Source organism: Anomaloglossus baeobatrachus, chromosome 5, assembly GCF_048569485.1.
Source record: "Anomaloglossus baeobatrachus isolate aAnoBae1 chromosome 5, aAnoBae1.hap1, whole genome shotgun sequence".
Lineage (NCBI taxonomy): Eukaryota > Metazoa > Chordata > Amphibia > Anura > Aromobatidae > Anomaloglossus > Anomaloglossus baeobatrachus.
Genome location: NC_134357.1, coordinates 106,902,404 through 106,921,899, shown reverse-complemented (window position 1 = coordinate 106,921,899; position 19,496 = coordinate 106,902,404). Strand labels below are relative to the sequence as shown.

Below are 19,496 nucleotides of genomic sequence, written 5' to 3'. Positions count from 1 at the left end.
AACCTAAAGCCAGTGCTATACTGGCACTATAAGGCTGATTCTATACATACATGTAGTGGTCAGCTCGGATGTATAGGTTTTGAAATCCAAGAAAGTAAAGTTTATAAAATTAGCTGCTTGTTGAGTGACAGCAGCTGAGGAGCAGATAATATATTCATAGTTATCCCCTCCCTCTGTTAGAATTAATATAAATATTATACAAACGATTCACTGTCTCTAGCAGGACCTGTGTGAGGTCATACCCATGTGACCTGGTATCCAGCTTTGTTGTCTGAGGTCCCGCCCCTTCTGGTCACATGGGTATGACCTCACACAGGTCCTGCAAGAGACAAAGTGAGTCGTTTGTATAATGCTTATGCCAATTCTAACACGGGGAGGTGATAACTATGAATATATTATCTGCTCCTTTGCTGCTGTCACTCAACAAGCAGCTAATTTTATAAACTATAGTTTCTTGGATTTCAAGACTTAAACATCCGAGCTGACCACTACAGGTATATATAGAATCAGCCTGATAGTGCCAGTATAGCACTGGCTTTAGGTTATATACAAAAATCCTGGAGATCGGTTCCCTTTAAATGGAAGGGGTGGACCTGTCCTATTACCATTCTAGGACAGGTTTCTGTCAGTGTAACAAGAAAGCATTAATTAATTTTACGAACATATGATGACATTTCCTTTATTTTTCAATTCCAGAATAAACAGTACATCTAAGGATAAATAAATACGATTATGTCCAACTTTACAGCTTCAAAACTAAGGCTAAGTGATAAACTGGTAGCAAGCAGATTCTTCCATATTCAATCCATTGTTTTCCTATTCCAACAGAATTGAATAGCAGAGTCTGATCCGCAGAAAGGGAAGAGAATAGGACATGTTGTTAGGTTTTCTCATATACGGCACGTGGGTCAGTATACAGAGCGGATGTGCTCCAATAACTTGTATAAGTGAGCAGTCTGTAAATGAGAATAAGGTGTGTGGCCACGTCCTAAACCACAGAATCCTGAGTATTTGGATTAGAGACGAAACAAAAAAAGACTAAAGCCTATTGATCACAATAATGTACATACTAATACTACATTTATTGAATTACGGCTTATTTCAAACAATAATGTTCTGTACATACTGTAATCACATTGCAGCATATTAAATATATGGTATTTAACTATATTTTACAATGCAGCCCAACGGAGGCAAAGGCTTTGAAATTCTAGGCTTCCATGGAAAGCCAATGTCACGTAAAGGAGAGAGATAAAGGTGCAGGAGACCAAGTTCTGGAGGCCTCTTCTTCAATATTGATAGAACCAGGAGAGACCCAAATCATTCCACCCCCCCACACAGATTATTTCTGAGATTTAGTTTCATACTTTGGATGTTGACAGGGATATTTACAGCTGATTCATTAATGCTGGAGTGCAGGAGTAAGATGTTCACGCCACTTATGAATGAGGAACATCTCATCACCTGCATGTACTTCCACCAGAAATATTCCTCCAGTAAATGCTCGTTGGCGTTGTTGAGTATTAGGTTTTTTTTCTTTTTGAAGCAGCAAAAAGTAGATTTAAACATTGTACAGTTCTAAATACAAACAATCCAACATATAAATTTACATACATGGCTTTAATAAATGATGTAATCGTTTTATACAGGAAGAATAAACAGGATTGCCCCTATATACATATTTTTCTATATACCACAGTATACATGACCGCAAGAGAGTTTATTTGGCCGTTCTAGTTCTCAGGCGTCTCTTCATTATCAGATGGTCGCTTTCCCTATCATTATTGTCCAGAATGATCTAGGGGAAATAAAAAAAAAATTGTGTTAACAGAGTATGGTTGAAGGGACAGTCTGTGAGAGAATAGAGTCTATTTTGTTCTCATTGTGTTGATGGGCGGGGAAGTTTCACCTTTCTGTTCATGCCCCTATTGTTCTTATTGGTGCATAATTCACAGGAGTTATTTCTTTGTTTGAGGTACTATATAAAATGGTCAAATGATGTAATAAAGCAGAAACTTTCAGTATACCACAAAGCATGTGTTTGCTATAATGATTTCCCTCGTAAAACAAATCTTATTAATTTAGAGTCCAAGAGGCAGAAAAGGAGTGTATTTCATTCACAGTCTGATATTTGACCTTTATGAGTGCACCTCTGCCCTGCCTCCGAGCTTCCTGCTGGGGGAGGTGGTATACTCCCACTTGACTGACTGCTCAAACAGCAATATTGCTGCACCACTGGCCCGAACTTTGTGATCTTCAATGCTACAAGCAAAGACAGTTTTGCCTCTGCAGCATTAAAGAAGCAAAAGGAGGACAGACGGTGGTTGAATCAAACAATCATGAGAATTTTGGAGAAATAGCTTGTAAGGGCTGCCTTTCCTGGCAAGGAGATCACCCACATCAAATAAACTACTTAGTGGGCTGGTAATGAGCAGGAAAAAAATCCTTCATTGATAAAATGGATGGGATTTTTAAAAACGGGACGAGTTGTACTTTAGAATGACACCATCCATTTCAATCATATGATGTACTAGAAAGACAAGTGGGGGCAAAATAGTAAAAAAAAACAAAACAAAAAAAAAACAAAACAAAACAGTTCAATTCAGAAATATTTTTTTTTTATTTACAGCATTCATTTCATCTTAAAACTGACCTGGCAGTATGATGCTGAAGGTCAGTATGATTGCTCAGACACCAAACATGTATGGTTTTATTTGAAGCACCACTCTAGTAATCTTTTCATTTCATCGCTGGAGTGATGCTTTAAGTCTAAGGGGTACTTTACACGTAGCGACATCGCTAGCATCGGCTAGCGATGTCAAGCGTGATAGCACCCTCCCCCGTTGCACATGCGATATCTGGTGATCGCTGCCGTAGCGAACATTATCGCTAGAGCAGCTAGACACGCACATACCTTGTCGGCGATGTCACGGTGACAGCCAAACAATTCCCACTTCAAGGGGGAGTTGTGTTCGGCGTCACCGCGACGTCACTAAGCGGCCGGCCAATAGAAGCGGAGCGGCGGCGATGAGCGGAACATAGCATTTCGCCCACCTTCTTCCTTCCGCATTGTCGGTGGACGCAGGTAAGGAGATGTTTGTTGTTCCTGCGGCTTCACACAAAGCGATATGTGGTGCTGCAGGAACAACAAACAACATCGTATCTGCAGCTGGAGCGACATTATGAAAATGAACGACATGACACAGATCAGCAATTTTTGACTGTTTTGCGCTCGTTCATCGTCGCTCCTAGGGTTTACACATTGCGATGTCGCTACCGGCGCCAGATGTGCGTCACAACCACCGTGACCCCGACGATATATCAGTAGTGATGTCGCAATGTATAAAGTACCCCTAAGTCCCCGGCCCCTAGTATTATACTCACTCTCTGGAATCTTCATCTGTTTTCATCATCGCTCCAGTCTGTCTTTGGCACTTTCTGACCTGCTGGTAGCCTGGTTTTTCAAGGAGCGTGCCGGAGGTCGAAATTCGATACAAATCTATGGGAGCCTTGCACTGACTCTTAGGCCCCCTTCACACGTCAGTGATTCTGGTACGTATGTGGTTTTTTTTATACGTACCAGAATCACTGACATACGCAGACCCATTATAATCAATGGTTCTGCTCACACATCAGTGATTTTTCACTGAACGTGTCTCCGTGCAGCGTACACCCATGGCCGTGATTCTGCACGGAGACAAGTCAGTTTTTTTTCTGGCATCACTGATGACCCATAGACCACACTATGGTGTGATCCGTGTGTGGTCAGTGAAAGACGTACCAGAAAATCACTGACATATTAAATATTTTCAACTTACCTTGCCTGCGATTCGCTCTGCAGCCTCCGCTCTCGGCAGCTCCTGCCTGGCTCATGAATATTCATGAGAGCAGGAATAGCCGACCAAGAAGTAGATGCAGAGAGTGGTGGGCGGATGCTGCAGAGCCAGAGACTTCAGCACCATGGACAGCAGCAGTGAAGGCAGGTGAGTAATGTCCATATGCAATCACGGATCACGGATTGCACATGGACAACCCACGTGTGCCGTGAATCACGGAACACGGAGGGACATGTGCGTGTTTTACACGTCAGTGAAGAACGTCAGTGTTTTTCACTGACGTGTGAAACGGGCCTTAGACTTGCAGTGAGACCTCGTGTCGTAACTTCTGACAAGTCAGAAATTATGGGCACAAGATAGTGCCACAGGACCAGAGATATGCCGAAAAAAGGTGAAAATGCTGGAGTATAAAAGTAGGGGCAGGTGTCTTCGGTTTAAAGCAGACTACAGGGGTGAAACAAACTGCCAAAACACTGCCGATGGTCTGGTGCTTTAATTGGTGGGAAAAAAAACCCAGAAACTTGTAAAAAAAAAAAAAAAAAAAATAATGAACGAAAATAAAAATTTGTAACTGGAGTTGTAGGAGAGCTTATTTTCTGTGCCAGGAGACAATGTTTTTATTGATATCATTTGGGGGTATACATGATGTTTTGATTCACTGTTTTAATCAGTCTTCAGGAGACCCCTACCTGTAATGACAAGTCATTGATTCGCCTGCAATTGCAGGATGCTAATGGGGGGTCAGAACAGCGCGCTCCTCTGCAGGCAAGAATTAAATGCCGTTGTCAGAGATTGACCATGGAATTTAACAGGTTAAAAGCCACATTCCGAGCTCCACTCCACATGATCCTCCAGCCATCACCTTCCAGGGAATATGCGGGCTTGGTGAGTGTGACCGCAAGACAGGGAGACTAATTATGACTGTCATAGTACGTTAAGTCGGTAAAGTGTGAAAAACAAAACTGAATCCAGTTACTGCACAGGTAAATGAACCAATGAGAGATTATATGGAGACCATATTTAATTATCAGATTATATATGAAATGTGTGCAGAGTGTGGAAATCGCTTGTCCACCTTTGGTTCCATATACAGATCCTATATGACCTGCACAGGGATTAGCCCCATTAAAAGCCTCATTAAATAGGGCAAGTCCATATGATGCTACCACTTATGTTTGGCAGAGTCAGCCACTGTAATAAGGCTTAGAAAACTGCGCTGGGATAAACAGCCTTTGTAAAGTTAAGAACCTGTCTAATAGACTCCATTACCTTATTTTGCTTCCCTCTATTGCCAACGCCATGCTGAAAGCCGGCTCATCAGCCCAGTTCACGCTGTCTAAGAGGCGAATTTGAACCGCACATGTAGCAAAATTCATCCTCCTGTGTGATCTTCCCTGAGACCCCGCTCAGATGTGACAACCGGGGAGGAGGGCCGAGGGGCTCACACTGAAGAACAAATATTGCTACACCCGCAGATCAAAGAAGCAGCTAAGACAGCCTGAAGCAGGCACATAGGCCAGCAATGTCAGCGTGAGGTTAAATAGAGGCAAAAGGAAAAGGTAACGGAGTATATCACAAAGTTTCAGAAGTTTATAAAGGCTTATCAATAATTACATTTCAAAAACAAGTTTATTTTCATGCAGATTTTGGCCCAGAAAAAGCCTGTGCACCCTCATAGAGGTCCGAAATGTCAGCATTTTTAGCTTCAATCATGATGACCGCTTTCTTATATCAAGGTCAGCAAGTATGGATTCCCGGATGTCTTCGTTGAGGATATGAAGTATATTTATTTTACTTAGTTCATAAAACAGGAGCTAGAGAGCCATTCACAATCCACTATTGTATTGTGGAAATGACTGGGTTATTTATAACAAAGTGCACTTTATAGTGTATATATGATATATATATTATTTATATTGTACAAACAATTTTCCCAAAAAAGGGATACACAGATGTAAGGACAAAAAAAAAATATTCTGATGTCCCAATATTGTGTTTATAAAAATGGCGTCCCACCAACCTGAGTGTCCGTGAAATAATGGCCACGTTACTGCTCCGCTGCAAGCCATAAAAGAGGTTGTCCATCACCTGACTCAGTTGCTGATTTTGCCATAAATGCTTTGGCTGCTTTCACACATCCGGTTTTTCCTGTGCGACACAATCCGGCGCTTTGCAGAAAAAACGCAACAGTTTTTTTTTCCGCTGGTTGCGGGTTTTTTTGCATAGACTTTCATTAGTGCGGGATTGTGCCGCATGGGCTTGCGTTCGGTCCGGTTTTTGCCACATGCGGCAGATTTAGCCGATGCGGCGGCCGGATGGAATGTTGCCTGGCACGTTTTTTTGTCCGGCAAAAAAAAAAAAAACAAAACGCATCGCGCCGCATCCGGCCGATGCGGCGCGATTTGCAATGCATGCCTATGGGCGCCGCATGCGGCAAACACCGCATCCGGCTGCCACATGTGGTTTTTTCACTGCGCATGCTCAGTAGCGTGCCGCAAGTGGCAAAAACCGAACGGGCCGCATGTCAAAAACTTATGCAAAGTATGCGGTATTGTCGCCGCATCCGTTGCATAGGTTTTAGAGCCGGATTGGCCGGCTCTGCTAAAACCGGAGGTGTGAAAGCAGCCTTAAAGGGAACCTGTCACCAGGTTTTTCCCTTATGAGCTGCGGCCACCACCAGTGGGCCCTTATATACAGCATTCCAGAATACCACTCTGTATGACGTAAAAAACAACTTTATAATATTCGTCTAGGGGGCGGTCCGGTGCCTACTCCATCTTGAGCGATTGTCGTCGTCCTGCCCAGCCCCGTATACATGACGCACACTGTGTCACTCACAGAGGCCTCCATTGCGCTTGGTCTGCCTAGCAAAGGACAGAGGAAAGTACTGTAATGTGCAGGTACAAGGAAATAAAAGACTGCAACACTTTGATCTGCCCTCAGCCGGAATGATTAAAGTGTGCATGCGCAGGAGTGCAGTGGAGACCTTCGTGTGGATGAGTTAGGACGGGCAGGTGGAGTGTGATAGCTCAAGATGGAGGAGGCACCGGACCAAGAGCAGTGACACCCATCGGACCAGACCACTCTCTATATAATGACTATTATAAAGGTGCTTTGTATGTACTACACAGCGGCCTGGGCGATTATATACAGTATTTCAGAATGCTGTATATAAGGGCTCAATGGTGGTGGCCACAGCTCATAAGGCAAAAACCTGGTGGTTGGTTCTCTTTAAGGATAGGGCCCATAAAGATCCCAAAATACCTTTTCTGCCAAGCTCCATGTAGTTTTATGCCCTCCTGCTTCGCTTCTTGTGCCCTAACACCACCTCTGCGCTCACAATTATCACCTCCTCTTCAGAATCCTCTGCTCCCTTCTTACTACATTTCCCATCATTCCTTGTGCTGGGCTGCAAACCACAGTGAGCACCCCCTGTAACTGCGCCTACAACCAGCATCACACACAGCAGCAACACAACAGGACATTGTTTACAGTGAATAGAAGTAATGCACAAAGCTCCAGAACAACACCAGCCAATAAAGATTGTTCTCCCCTACACCCCCTCACTGATGAATGGATTGACATATGGCTTGCTCAGGAAAGAGAAAAGAATGTATTCATATGAGTGTAACCAGCAGTGTGTATATACATACACATGGTATACAGCAGTGTGTGTACATGTACAGACACCCTGAAACAAGCAGGCAGGTGCTGGGTCTGCAGGAAGAGCTGTGTTTGCAGCACCATGCACAGGAACAGCCCTGAGCTTTTCTGAATGGAGCGCTGCCCACTCACATTGCCTGTGTGACGCGCCCACGGGGTCTTTGGGTTACCAGTCTCCTGGGTCGCCGCGGTGGCCTTGCCAGATTCTGTGACCCCGGCGGTGTCTATAAAGCTGGGGATGGGGACAATGGGGGTAGTTCTTCGTGACGCCACCTGTGGTGTACGGCTATAATAGAAGCCCCGCTGCGGAGGGTCTCTCTCTTCTGGGGAGAATGGTAACGCAGCTCAGATGGAACAGCTCTCCACAGGTAGAGCTTGGCCCCAGGGAGGATGATAAAAGTGGTAGTCACCTATGGCGCAGGAGCGCAACGTTGAGAGCGCCGGCGGCAATGGGATGACACATAGGGTGCAGTTCAAGTTCTTTACCCACTGGAAGTACACCGCCGTTTTAGCACCGAGCTACGCTGTAATGGGCCTCAGCCGATCCTGGATACTTTGAAGGTCGAGGCCGGTGTTTCCTTCTGTGCGTCTCCTTTCAACAGTTTCCCTCCACCCCAGCTCCTGGGCCATAGAACAGGTGACGGGTGCCTTCTGCACTCCCTGCGAACCCTGGGATCCCCTTCTTTCCTAAAATCCCGGGTTGAGCTTCCAGCCCCAGAACTGTCCGTGTCTCTGCTTATCTCCTCCTGAGTGCAACCTGGCGCTTCCTGCGCCCGGAGCTGACTAACTACTGAGTGTGATGGCTCCTAACTCCCCTGTTGGTGCCCTGCCTCCCGGGTTCCTGAACTAGTGGGCAAGAGGTCCCATACCTTGTGATGGCCACCCCAGCACGTACCCTAGCCCAGTCCCAGTGGAAGAGCTCCTGTGTTATGTGATGGTTGAATGTGTTGTTGGTGGTTTTCTGGCGACGACCTCCTCTGTGTCCGAAATTAATACTGCACCTTGGGTGAGGTGCAGTACCCTGTGGCGCCTGAAACCACAGGGGCACCACATATGCATGCTGTAAGCCCTGCCCAGTTGTCAGTTTCCAGAGCGCAGAACAGATGGCGTCTGACAGGACATAAAAGGAAGCCAGGAGATTCACCTCCAGAAATCTTCTGACCAGAGAGCAGCTCAGATTACAACAAAATTGGCAAAAGAAAAGCATTTAGAAAGGACCTATCTATACCAGTGACTTTACATGAAAGGGACCTGTAAACTAGTAGCCATGCCCTTTAAATTTCCTCATTGTGATCTCTTAAGATTTTCTGTTTTCCATATTCATTTCTTTTCCTCAACCCACCATATGTCTTCTGGCTTCTAACGCACCAGTATAATTCTAATAACAATCATCATACTATGTCAACATGCAGCAAGACAAACAATGGAAGCAGAAGGGGAAAAGGCTCAAGAGAGTTTACATTCCAAGCAAGATAATGGAAGGCTATACAGAAGTGCTCGGTGTGTGCGGCTGAACACAATCCTCCGCTGCCAACCATGATCCTGCCTCTGAAGCAATAAAGGAAGATGTCAGCTCTTCATCAGACGCTCCTCTATACAATTCCCCGTCTAATGTTCTGGATGACAGGAGCTCTGAATTCTGCAGGTATCACAGTCATTGAAAGGCAAATGCAGAATGCATCCTAATGTAACGCAACATCGCAACATAAAACGCCTGCCAAAATGTGTGGCCCCTATTACAGCAATCTATAGTGGCTCTAACCAGAGTCACCATACTTTAAAGTCATTTTTCTGAATAAGTTGTGTTTTTGAATAACTATAACCATTACAGGTTTCGCCTTGTCACCAGTTTTCCCCTCTACAGTCTAACAATTGACTCTGAGCTGGTGGGAGATTAGCGGCCATGATGTCTCCCATACACTGCAGAGCGGGAGTCCTGTACTCTTCCTTAGGCCTCATTCAGACCTCCGTGTTGCACAAACACGTTCTATTCGTTTTTTTTTATCCCGGATACAAAATGTACCCATTATAATCTTTGGTGCTATTCACATATTTGGGTTTTGTCATGGGGAATGTGTTTGTGCAAAATCCACAAAGACATATGCGTATATTTGCGGTATCATGGCTGAAAAGCACCAACACAAGTCTATGTATGGGTCCATGAAAAGCCCATGTAGCACATGGCATCTGTGTACAATTCCTGTGCTGTCTGCATTTAACATTGCAAAGTATAGGAGAAGCTGTGTAATTTACCATATTTTTTGTTTTATAAGTCACACCCCAAATTTAGAGAAAAAAAAAAATGAGGTCCGTCTTATAATCCGGTGGCATCTTACTGGAGGAGGGGCAGCAGCGGTGGTGGAGCGGGGTCAGAGAAGGCAGGGGTGGTGCTTGAGAAGAGCGATGCTGCCATCAGTGCAGCAGGTGTCCTATATGCTCACTGCGGAGCTGTGAGGCAGGAGAAACATCCAGGAACTGTCGGCGGTGCGGGCTTCAAAGAAATGGCGTCCAAAGTCAGAGCGTGCACAGATTTAGCTATCAGCTCAATCACAAGCTGATGTACGCGACACTTTCCTTAAGTCCGCTGGTGAGAGATCAATGGGCTGGAGGCGGTGCGTGCACAGATGAGATCTTGAGCCGAGAGCTCCATCTGCACACATGATGACTCCGGGGACCATTATTCGAAGCTCACACCGCCGACATTCAGGTTGGCAGCCCCTGCCTCACCGCCCACAGGGCAGCAGAGCCCACAGCGCAGGGCAGCAGAGCCCACAGCGCAGGGCAACAGAGCCCACAGCGCAGGGCAACAGAGCCCACAGCGCAGGGCAACAGAGCCCACAGCGCAGGGCAGCAGAGCCCACAGCGCAGGGCAGCAGAGCCCACAGTGCAGCCCCTGCTTCCTGTGACCCCTCTCCAGCACCCCCCTATCCCCCCGGTATAATCTGCTTATAAGACACACCCCTCATTTTCCTCCCAAATTTTTGGGAGGGAAAATGTGTCTTATAATACGAAAAATACGGTATTTAGCCATACAGGAAAAACACTGAAGGTGAAAATGAAAACCTGGACCATACACGGATTACACACCGATCCAAATTCATTGAGGACACTGGTACCATTTTTTCACGCACGTCTTTAAACACAGACATGTGAACGAGGCCTTCGTTATCACATAAGGCAACAATTTGGAGGAAAGACAGTGCTAATGAGCAGTGTAGCCGTGAATCCAACTCTGGCGTGAGGTCAGACGTATTACAAAGCTCAGCGCTTTGCGTCTCCCTCTGTTTTCTGACTCTGCTCCTCTCCATAGAGTATAATAAACTGCATAACTTGGCACCTCATTATAATGGCAGTCAGTGTGGTCTGAGCTAGATGGATTTCAGTGGTATAGTTCCCCCATAATGCAGAGGGTGCGGAAAGAAGTAGAAGTCTGATAAAGATATATTATAAACTTTCTTATACACGCCTCAATATTGAAATTGCAACACCAAAAAGATAAATTTGTGGAATTGTGGCATTTTCCGTATCGATAGACATGTTTAGAATGTGCAAACAATTAAAAATATTGGAAGCAATATTTTCAGAACATCTGAATTTATTCAGCATCACGTGTGCGCACCATCCCTATACTTGCAACCCTCAGCAATGAGGTTATCAATGGATGTCTCAGGAATGTTCTGCCACACTGAATGCACTTGGGCAGAAAATCATCAAGATCCACTGCTGGCGGCTCCTTTTGCAATGGCCAAGCAACAATATTTCCCATCAAGCACATCTGGGACAAGTCCAGAGACGTAGCCGGTATAGGCCAAGCAGGCTACTCAGTTACACGAGCAACGTACAGCTCAATATACTAGTCCTGCACCACCCGCTCAGTTTGCATGTTAACCATTATATACAATGTCATACAATATATAAAATGAATTCACGCACTAAACGGATTGTGCACTTACTGCATGAGCAGGGATGTCTAGTGGAGCTGAGATTTCGGTAGTGTATAATTTTCTCCGGGATTTTTTCGGCTTACTTTGGCCAGTGTTTACATCTGTAGTCTTTGGTGCTCCTATAGTCTCAAGGAATTTTTTTGCTGGATCAAGAAAAAAAAAAAATCCTTTAGCGGGGTCGTTCAGGTTCATCCCCAAAGTCTGCAGACACTCTATAGCCTTCTGTGCCTGTGGTGAGACCGAGCGGTCATGTGACCAGTGCAAGTACGCAATCTGCATATTTCCGGCCACATGTAGACTAGACGTGCGCGGCCGTGTTCAATTCACTTGTATTGAGCGAGGTCGCACATGTCTAGTGGGAATGTGACCGGGAATATGCATATCACATACTTGCTGTCAAATCACCACTCTACCTTGCCTTTGGCACCAGAGAATCCTTACAGTGTGCGCTGCACACGATGTGAGGGTTCACAAGTCTACAGTCACACAGTGACTGCAAACTTTCATGTTTAATATCCTTGTCTCAAAAAAGTCAATTCTGAATTTAAGGGTAACAAAATAAAATAAATAAAAACAATACTGAATGGTACACAATACCTTTGGTCTGAAAGATGGAAGGAGAGCTTTGTAGAAATTCTCCCAGCTTGTGCAATGTGCCATCTTTCTTCTGAGTTGACGTAGCACTTGATGTTGACGGCTGCTTTTTCAGTGATTGTTTCTAAAAAGGAGGAACTCATTTTAAATCCTCCATACAGATCTTATGTCATTTCTATGTAAAACAGTAAGCATGCCAAGGCAACGTCAATAAGTAGTAAAGCAGCGCTAAGCCTAAAGACTGGGGGAAAACCTTTGTATTTTTTCTTTTTGCATCAAGCACTCCAACCCTAAAAGCAACCCATTGCATCCAGCTTAAATCACCCCTCTAACTGCTAGTATCAGCCCATCTCCAGCCTCCCATACTTATCTCTTCTCATGCCAGAATACACCAAGCTGGCAGGCAGCCGCGAGCCACACATCATGGGCCCGCTAGCCACACATCATGGGCCCGCGAGCCACACATCATGGGCCCGCGAGCCACACATCATGGGCCCGCGAGCCACACATCATGGGCCCGCGAGCCACACATCATGGGCCCGCGAGCCACACATCATGGGCCCGCGAGCCACACATCATGGGCCCGCGAGCCACATGTTGGGGATCCCTGCTCTAAAGGAACAATGAATCCTGCAATGAATATTGGGAGTATTTGTCAGTGGCAGAATGTCTCTACTACGCTGATAGTAAAAGCTACTGCTTCCATTACTCTCACAGAAATGAAGAGACTCAAAGACCGCCATTCTCCACATGCCAGACATGTATGGCATATTCAACGGATATGTCATAAACATCACCCCTTTAAATTAAATGCAAATAATAATGTAAAATATTTTTGTCTATTAATATTTCCACTTTCACCACTCATATTAAATGGAATCTGTCAGCAGGTTTTTGCTATTTAATCTGAGAACAGCAAAATGTAGGGGCAGAGAGCCTGATTGCACCAATGTGTCAATTACTAGGCTGTATACTGTCTCAATACAATCAGTGTTTTATCAGCAGATTATATTACTGCCTGACTAGGTCTCACCTGTAGGCCAGTCCAGCTGATCTGTGTAACCCCGCCCCCACTACTGATTGGTAGCTTGCATGTGGTGTGGGCGGAGTTATGCAATGCTCAGCATTCAGACCACTGCTACAGCTACAACAGAGAAAACAGGGATTCTGTCAAAACTGCACCAAGCAGTAAGTGACATTCTGGAATTAGGCTCTCTATCCCTACATCATGCAGTTCTCAGACTGCACAGTAATGACTGTATGATCAATTCCCTTTGGAGAATATCCCAAATATAGAACTAATCAATGATTAATGCTACTGTACACGCAGGCAAAGATATCAAATTATTGATAATCTTTCTGAGAAGTCTCAAGTTCATCTACTATTACAGTATATTCTGATAAAAAAGAACAAGTCTAGGGATACGGACCTTGGAGCCATAGATGCTCGCTGCAGGACTTGACAAGGATGATGGGGTCGTTTTATAACTTCTTGCATTTTTCCTATTTTCACTTTTCACAACGTCCTTTTGGAGAAATGAAACAGAAATAATGTTATTAGGAGATTTTGTCAGAAGCTGAGTTTTTTACAGCTTCAATAACTCAAGGAGTAAAAAGAACCACTAGAAAGTGATGGATACAGAACTCTCCGCGTTCTACACCTAGATAATTGTCTGGCTTCTGTACATGATACACGGCTGTATCGATGGCCACTTCACCATTTCCTGAGGGAAAACTTTGGAAATTGAGCTCTCTCATGTAGAAAAATATCAAATTAAGCAAAGTATTTATTGTCTTCTAAAAATACAAAAAAAGATCTGGAGACAGAAAGGTTGGGGCATCCAAGAATAGAAACCGTGCGCCAATCAAATACGCCACTACATGCCATGGGTGGAATCACAACAGCTACCCATTGTTGATCAATGGAAAAATTGCCTTTTTGGTCCCTTGATTGAATCCTCACCTATTCCAAGGTAGAGATTGGCACTGAATTTTTATCTTACAGGCCTTCTTCTTAGACTTTACCCATTAAGTAGGTGGCACCTTTAATGTGGTCCGGTCATCATGTAGACTATGTATTTAAAGGGAACCTGTCACCAGATTTGGGGCCTATAAGCTGCGGCCACCACCACTGGGCTCTTATATATAGCATTCTAACATAGTGTATATAAGAGCCCAGGCCGCTGTGTAGAACGGAAAAATCACTTTATAACACTCAACTAGAAGGTCGCTCCAGTGTAGACTGGTCGAATGGGAATCTCCGTTCTCCAGGACCGGTGTCTCCTCTTTCGGCCACCTTGGTCTTCCTTATTCTGAAGCCGGCATGCATGACGCGTCCTACGTCATACACAGTTGCCGACACTGAGGTCCAGCGGAGGCACACTTTGATCTGCCCTGCTCAGGGCAGATCAAAGTATTGTAGTGCACCTGCGCAGGACCTCAGTATTAGCCTGTGTGCATGATGTAGGAAGCGTCATGCACGCCAGCTTCAGAAGAAGGAGGACCAAGATGGCCGAAAGAGGAGACACCGGTCCCGGAGAACGGAGATTCCCCATTCGACCAGTCTGCACCGGGGCGACCTTTTAGGTTATTATAAAAGTGTTTTTCTCTGTTCTACACAGCGGCCTGGGCTCTTATATACAGCATGTTAGAATGCCGTATATAAGAGCTCACTGGTGGTGGCCGCAGTCTATAGCCCAAAAAAGTGGTGACAGGTTCCAGTTTAAATAAAAAACAAAAACATTTCCCATTCAATTTATACAGAGGTCAATTCATAGAAGATACAATAATTGTCCAAAAACAGATCTGTCAGGACAGCCGCCAGGCCCTGTTTATTTCTCACCTATCCAAAGGATAGGAAACAACTTGGTGGTAATGGAGAGGTGGTGCGCTAATCATGGTCTGTGGGAATGCCATGCCCAGCTAGCTCTAAGTCACTTAGGCAGTGAAAAGATCAGAGGCGTAGGCACATCCATCATGACATTCAAAGGGGGCACTTTAGAGCTCTGTTCCCAGGATCTGTGGGGCTCCAGCAGTGAGACATCCCCCCACCCCCAAAATCGGCAAGTGAATAAGTGAGAACCTTCTACGCTGGGACAACCCGTTTAAGTTCTATATAACTATGTGTTTCACAGTGAACAAAAATGAAGTACTTTGTATGTTTCTTAACACAATTGCAGAGTACATTTCACTTATTGTACTGCATAACTTAACTTTTTTCTTATCCTGGGGTATCATTGAAATTTTTTTTTTGTAAACTACTATAATAATTTCATGTATTCGAGACTTATTCCTATCTTCACTAATAATTGTTGCTGGATAGTGCGTGTAAAAACAAATTTGTTAATATCCTACAAAGTATGGTCTGATACATTAATGTCCTGTAGAAATCTCTATTTTGAAGCCCTACCACTTTTGTACTTTGTCTACCTTGAAAATTCCTTACTGTTTTCTTACTTTTCTCCCCGTAATGTTCAGTTCAAGTTCCACCACTGCTTGGGAATCCTCAAATGGGACATGAGTAGACCATTTCCTGTAACCCCCAAACCCCATCAAAGGTCACTTACCACAGTTTTCACCACCTTACTTTTTGCAGCCGTTCTTAAAAGGGTTGTCCAATACATAAAGTGATGATCAGAAATAACCATTTTTAACCCTTAACCATTCTTGGAATCTGCTTTATTTGAAAATAATCAGGATGTCATCAAGAGGCGGCGCTGCACTCACTAACTACAGCTTTTTCTATCATTGCCCCCTACTGAAGTCCTGGATCAATTGCACAGTCATTAGGGAGTGGCAGTGATAAAAGCAGAAGTGACTGCAGCGCTGTCCCCTGATGACTAGCTATTTCAGGGTGGTGACAAACTGTGGGGTAGCGCTCCCTGCTTTTTTTTTTACTGCAATTGATTCAGGACGTCAACGGGAGGCAGTGGCGGAAAAAAGTTGTGGTGAGTGAAGATAGTGCCGCCCCACAGCGGCAAATGGTTAGTTATCAGAGGCCAGTGGTGCTTAGAAGCAAAGGACATGACCCCATTGGAGCCCCCCATCACTCTCCTTCTTAGTCAAATAGCCCTTACACAGCCTGGAGGTGTGTTTGGGGTCATTGTCCTGTTGAAAAATAAATGATGGTCCAACTACTAAACGCAAACCCTTCTGCTTGTTGCCTGTCCTTAACAGTGGTTTCCTAGCAGCTATTTTACCATGAAGGCCTGCTGCACAAAGTCTCCTCTGAACAGTTGTTCTAGAGATGAGAAGGTGTGTCCAAACTTTTGGTCTGTACTGTATATATATATATATAGATAGATAGATAGATAGATATATATAATAAACCAAAGTGCTTTTTTTTTTCTTTTCTTTACAAGCCCTATCTGACAACACTCATATGAAGAGGAGAATAACCGTTCAACTGTTTCACTTATGTCTCTGGGTTGGAGGTTCCAGACTTGGTCTTCCGTTAGGAACAGTTTATGCAATTTCTATGTTTATTTAAAGGATATCAATATTCTCTGCCATTGATTTCTATAGTTTATTTCATAGTATTCTGTTTTTCCATATCTAGACCTCTAATATGTGTTTGATGACTGCTTGTATCTAAATTTAGGACAATTATCAATTTAGATAATGCTGTAATTTGGCAAAAATGTATTGGTAAAGTTACTAAAAACTAATTCTGCTGAAAGAACTAGAATGTGTCATTTTTCAGCATTTCCCAAGAGAAATCACCAACCAGCACTTACCATCCACATATATTCTTTAATATGAAGCAAGGAGTGATAGCAGGATGAATACAAGTGAGCAACACAAGAGACTAGGAGGAAGATAATGGATACTGAATATATGACAAGATAAGACGTGAAGAATCAGAAAAACTACAGCCTGGAAACCTCTCCAGAGACTGACAATGCAATATACATGGACAAACAAATGAGCCTTTGAATGCAGATGATACAGACTAAAGCCCCCGTCACATTTAGTGACTTACCAGCGATCCCGAAAACGATGCGACCTGATAGGGATCGCTGGTAAGTCGCTGGGAGGTCGCTGGTGAGATGTCACACAGTCAGAGCTTACCAACGATACAGTAACAATCAGTGACCTGTATAACGATGAGCAACCTGTATAGGAGGTCATTGGTAGGTGTCAAACACAGCGATGTGTCCTACCCAGCAGGACATCACCTTTGAAGAAAATGGTCAGGACCCTTCGGCAACGACTAGAGATCTCACAGCAGGGGCCTGATCGCTGGTAGGTGTCACACATAACGAGATCGCTGGCGAGATCAATACTGCGTCACAGAAATGGTGACGCAGCAACGATCTCGTTAGCGATCTCGTTGTGTGTGACGGGACCTTAAGTTAATAGATTGAATGAATGAATGAATGAACTACAGAAAATAAAAAATCTCCTAAAGCATAACGTATGGTGAATCCAATGGATGGGAGAACAACTTCTCTAAACTAAACTAGACAGATCAGTAGTGGAAAATGTGAAAGATCTGTAGAGACCCCAAGGTGCTGTTATTAGTTATACACCCGATCACATAGGCAGACTCCCATAAATTATACTCGTGGTTCAGACAGCATGAATCTAATTGCAGATTCCCTTTAAAACACTCCACATTTATCAGTGTCTCTCGCTGGTGAATAAATCTGACACATCCCGAGTCTTAAGGCTTAAAGGGGACTCTGTCAGCAGCTTTCTGAAATGTAACTTGAAGACAGCATGCTGCCTGTCCTGCTTGTCTGCTGTCTGTTAAAACAGACCATTCAGCCCTGCATCTGTTATCCAGTCTTTTTTTTGTTTACCTGCAATGTTAGCTTAAGCCTGCTATCTTTATCATTAGTGGGTCTCAGCTGCCTGTGAGCTCTAGTCCCACTCCACACTCTTCTGTGATTAGCACCTTCTGCCTATGGAAAAGTACACTAAGAGCCTGGTGTGGGCGAGGACAGCTCTCTGAGCTCTACTACATGCAAAATCTAAATTCTTTCACTGTGTCAGAGCGGCTGCACACAGAAATAAAAGTGATACATCACTGAACTCACAGCCTCTTTGCCTACATCATGCTATTCTCAGATGAGGTAGCAAAAACCTGCTGACAGATTCCCTTTAAGGCTAGTCTAAAGGCTCATTTACACTGGTTGACCCGTGACTGTGGAAGACCTCCTATTGGTTTCACTGAAGCCGATCTGCAGCCGTTTAATTACCGTTTAGTCAGAGGCCAAGGGCACTTCTGATGTAAACAATAGATAGTTTTGTCAATTGGATCAATCCTCCTAAGCATATACGAGCATACATGTTAGAAAGCTGAATAAAATATCTGTACTCTGACCTCTTCAACCACCTACGGTCATGGCCGAAAGCGTTGGCACCATTGAAAATGTCCCAGAAAAGAAATTATTTCTCCAACAAAATTATTGCAAATACACGTTTTGTCATACAAATGTTTATTTATTTTGTGTGTATTGGAACACAAGAAAAACAAAAGGGAAAATTGGACATAAATTCACACAAAATTCCAAAAATGAGGACAACATTTTTGGCACGTTTCCAAAATTGTGGGTGAACAACTTGGTTTCAAGCATGTGATGCTCATTCAAACTCACCTGTGGCAAGTAACAGGTGTGTGTTTTCAATATGAAAATCACACCCGAAACTAGATAAAAGGAATAAGTTGAACAATCTTTGCATTGTGTCTGTGTGTGCCCCACTAAGCATCGAAAACAGAAAGAAGAGAACTGATAGAGGACTTGAGAACCAAAATCGTTGAAAAATTCTCAACAGTCTCAAAGTTACAAGTCCATTTCCAGAGATCTTGATGTTCCTTTCTCCAAGGTGCACAAAATAATCAAGAAGATTACAACCCATGGCACTGTAGCTAATCTCCCTGGATGTGAACGGTAGAGAAAAACTGATGAACGGTTGACACTTAAGATAGTCCAGATGGTGGATGAGAAGCTCTAATCAAGTTCCAAAAAAAATTCAAGCTATCCTACAGGCTCCAGGGTGCATCAATGTCAGTGTGAACTGTTGCTATTAGAATAAATGCACCTAGGATTGTTGAGCGCCTTTGTTGGCTGCTGGCAGTGTTTTCTCAGGCAGGTCTCCCCGAGATCAGTGATTGTTTTGTCTTGTTGGTCTACTAGGCATTGCTCCCAGCTAGCCAGAATCCTACTCCACACTGATGAGGGGCAATAGCCCGAAACAGCTGTCTGTGGATGGATACCTGGCCTTGGTATTCCCCTTGTCATATCTTTAAACTTGTCAAAGAGTTGGATATTGACTAAAAGGGACACTTAATATGCTGGTTATGGTGGTCTCCTAAAAAAGAGCCACTCCATGGCTAGGTCCTTCCCGGAGGGATATCTGGCTATTTCTGTGTCGAGACTCCTAACAGAGGCTCCATGATCCTTTTTTGAATTGCCATTTGAATAAAATGAAACGCTATGGCAGGAGACCCCAC

At 44.1% G+C, this 19,496-nt stretch overlaps 1 protein-coding gene across 2 annotated transcripts in view; it reads right to left on the bottom strand.

The window, feature by feature from the left end:
• Window positions 1–566: 566 nt before the first annotated feature.
• The window catches only part of KIF20B (kinesin family member 20B), a 340,877-nt gene continuing 321,947 nt past the window's right edge, over window positions 567–19,496 (bottom strand). The window contains exons 31-34 of one of the 2 annotated variants that reach the window (XM_075348747.1): window positions 13,468–13,563; window positions 12,041–12,161; window positions 11,453–11,586; window positions 567–1,798 (exon numbers count right to left, since the gene is read on the bottom strand). In XM_075348747.1, coding sequence (XP_075204862.1) covers window positions 1,721–1,798; window positions 11,453–11,586; window positions 12,041–12,161; window positions 13,468–13,563 — 429 coding nt within the window. In that variant the 3' untranslated portion in view covers window positions 567–1,720. The remainder of the gene's footprint in view (window positions 1,799–11,452; window positions 11,587–12,040; window positions 12,162–13,467; window positions 13,564–19,496) is intronic. The other variant, XM_075348748.1, reaches the window with a different exon arrangement.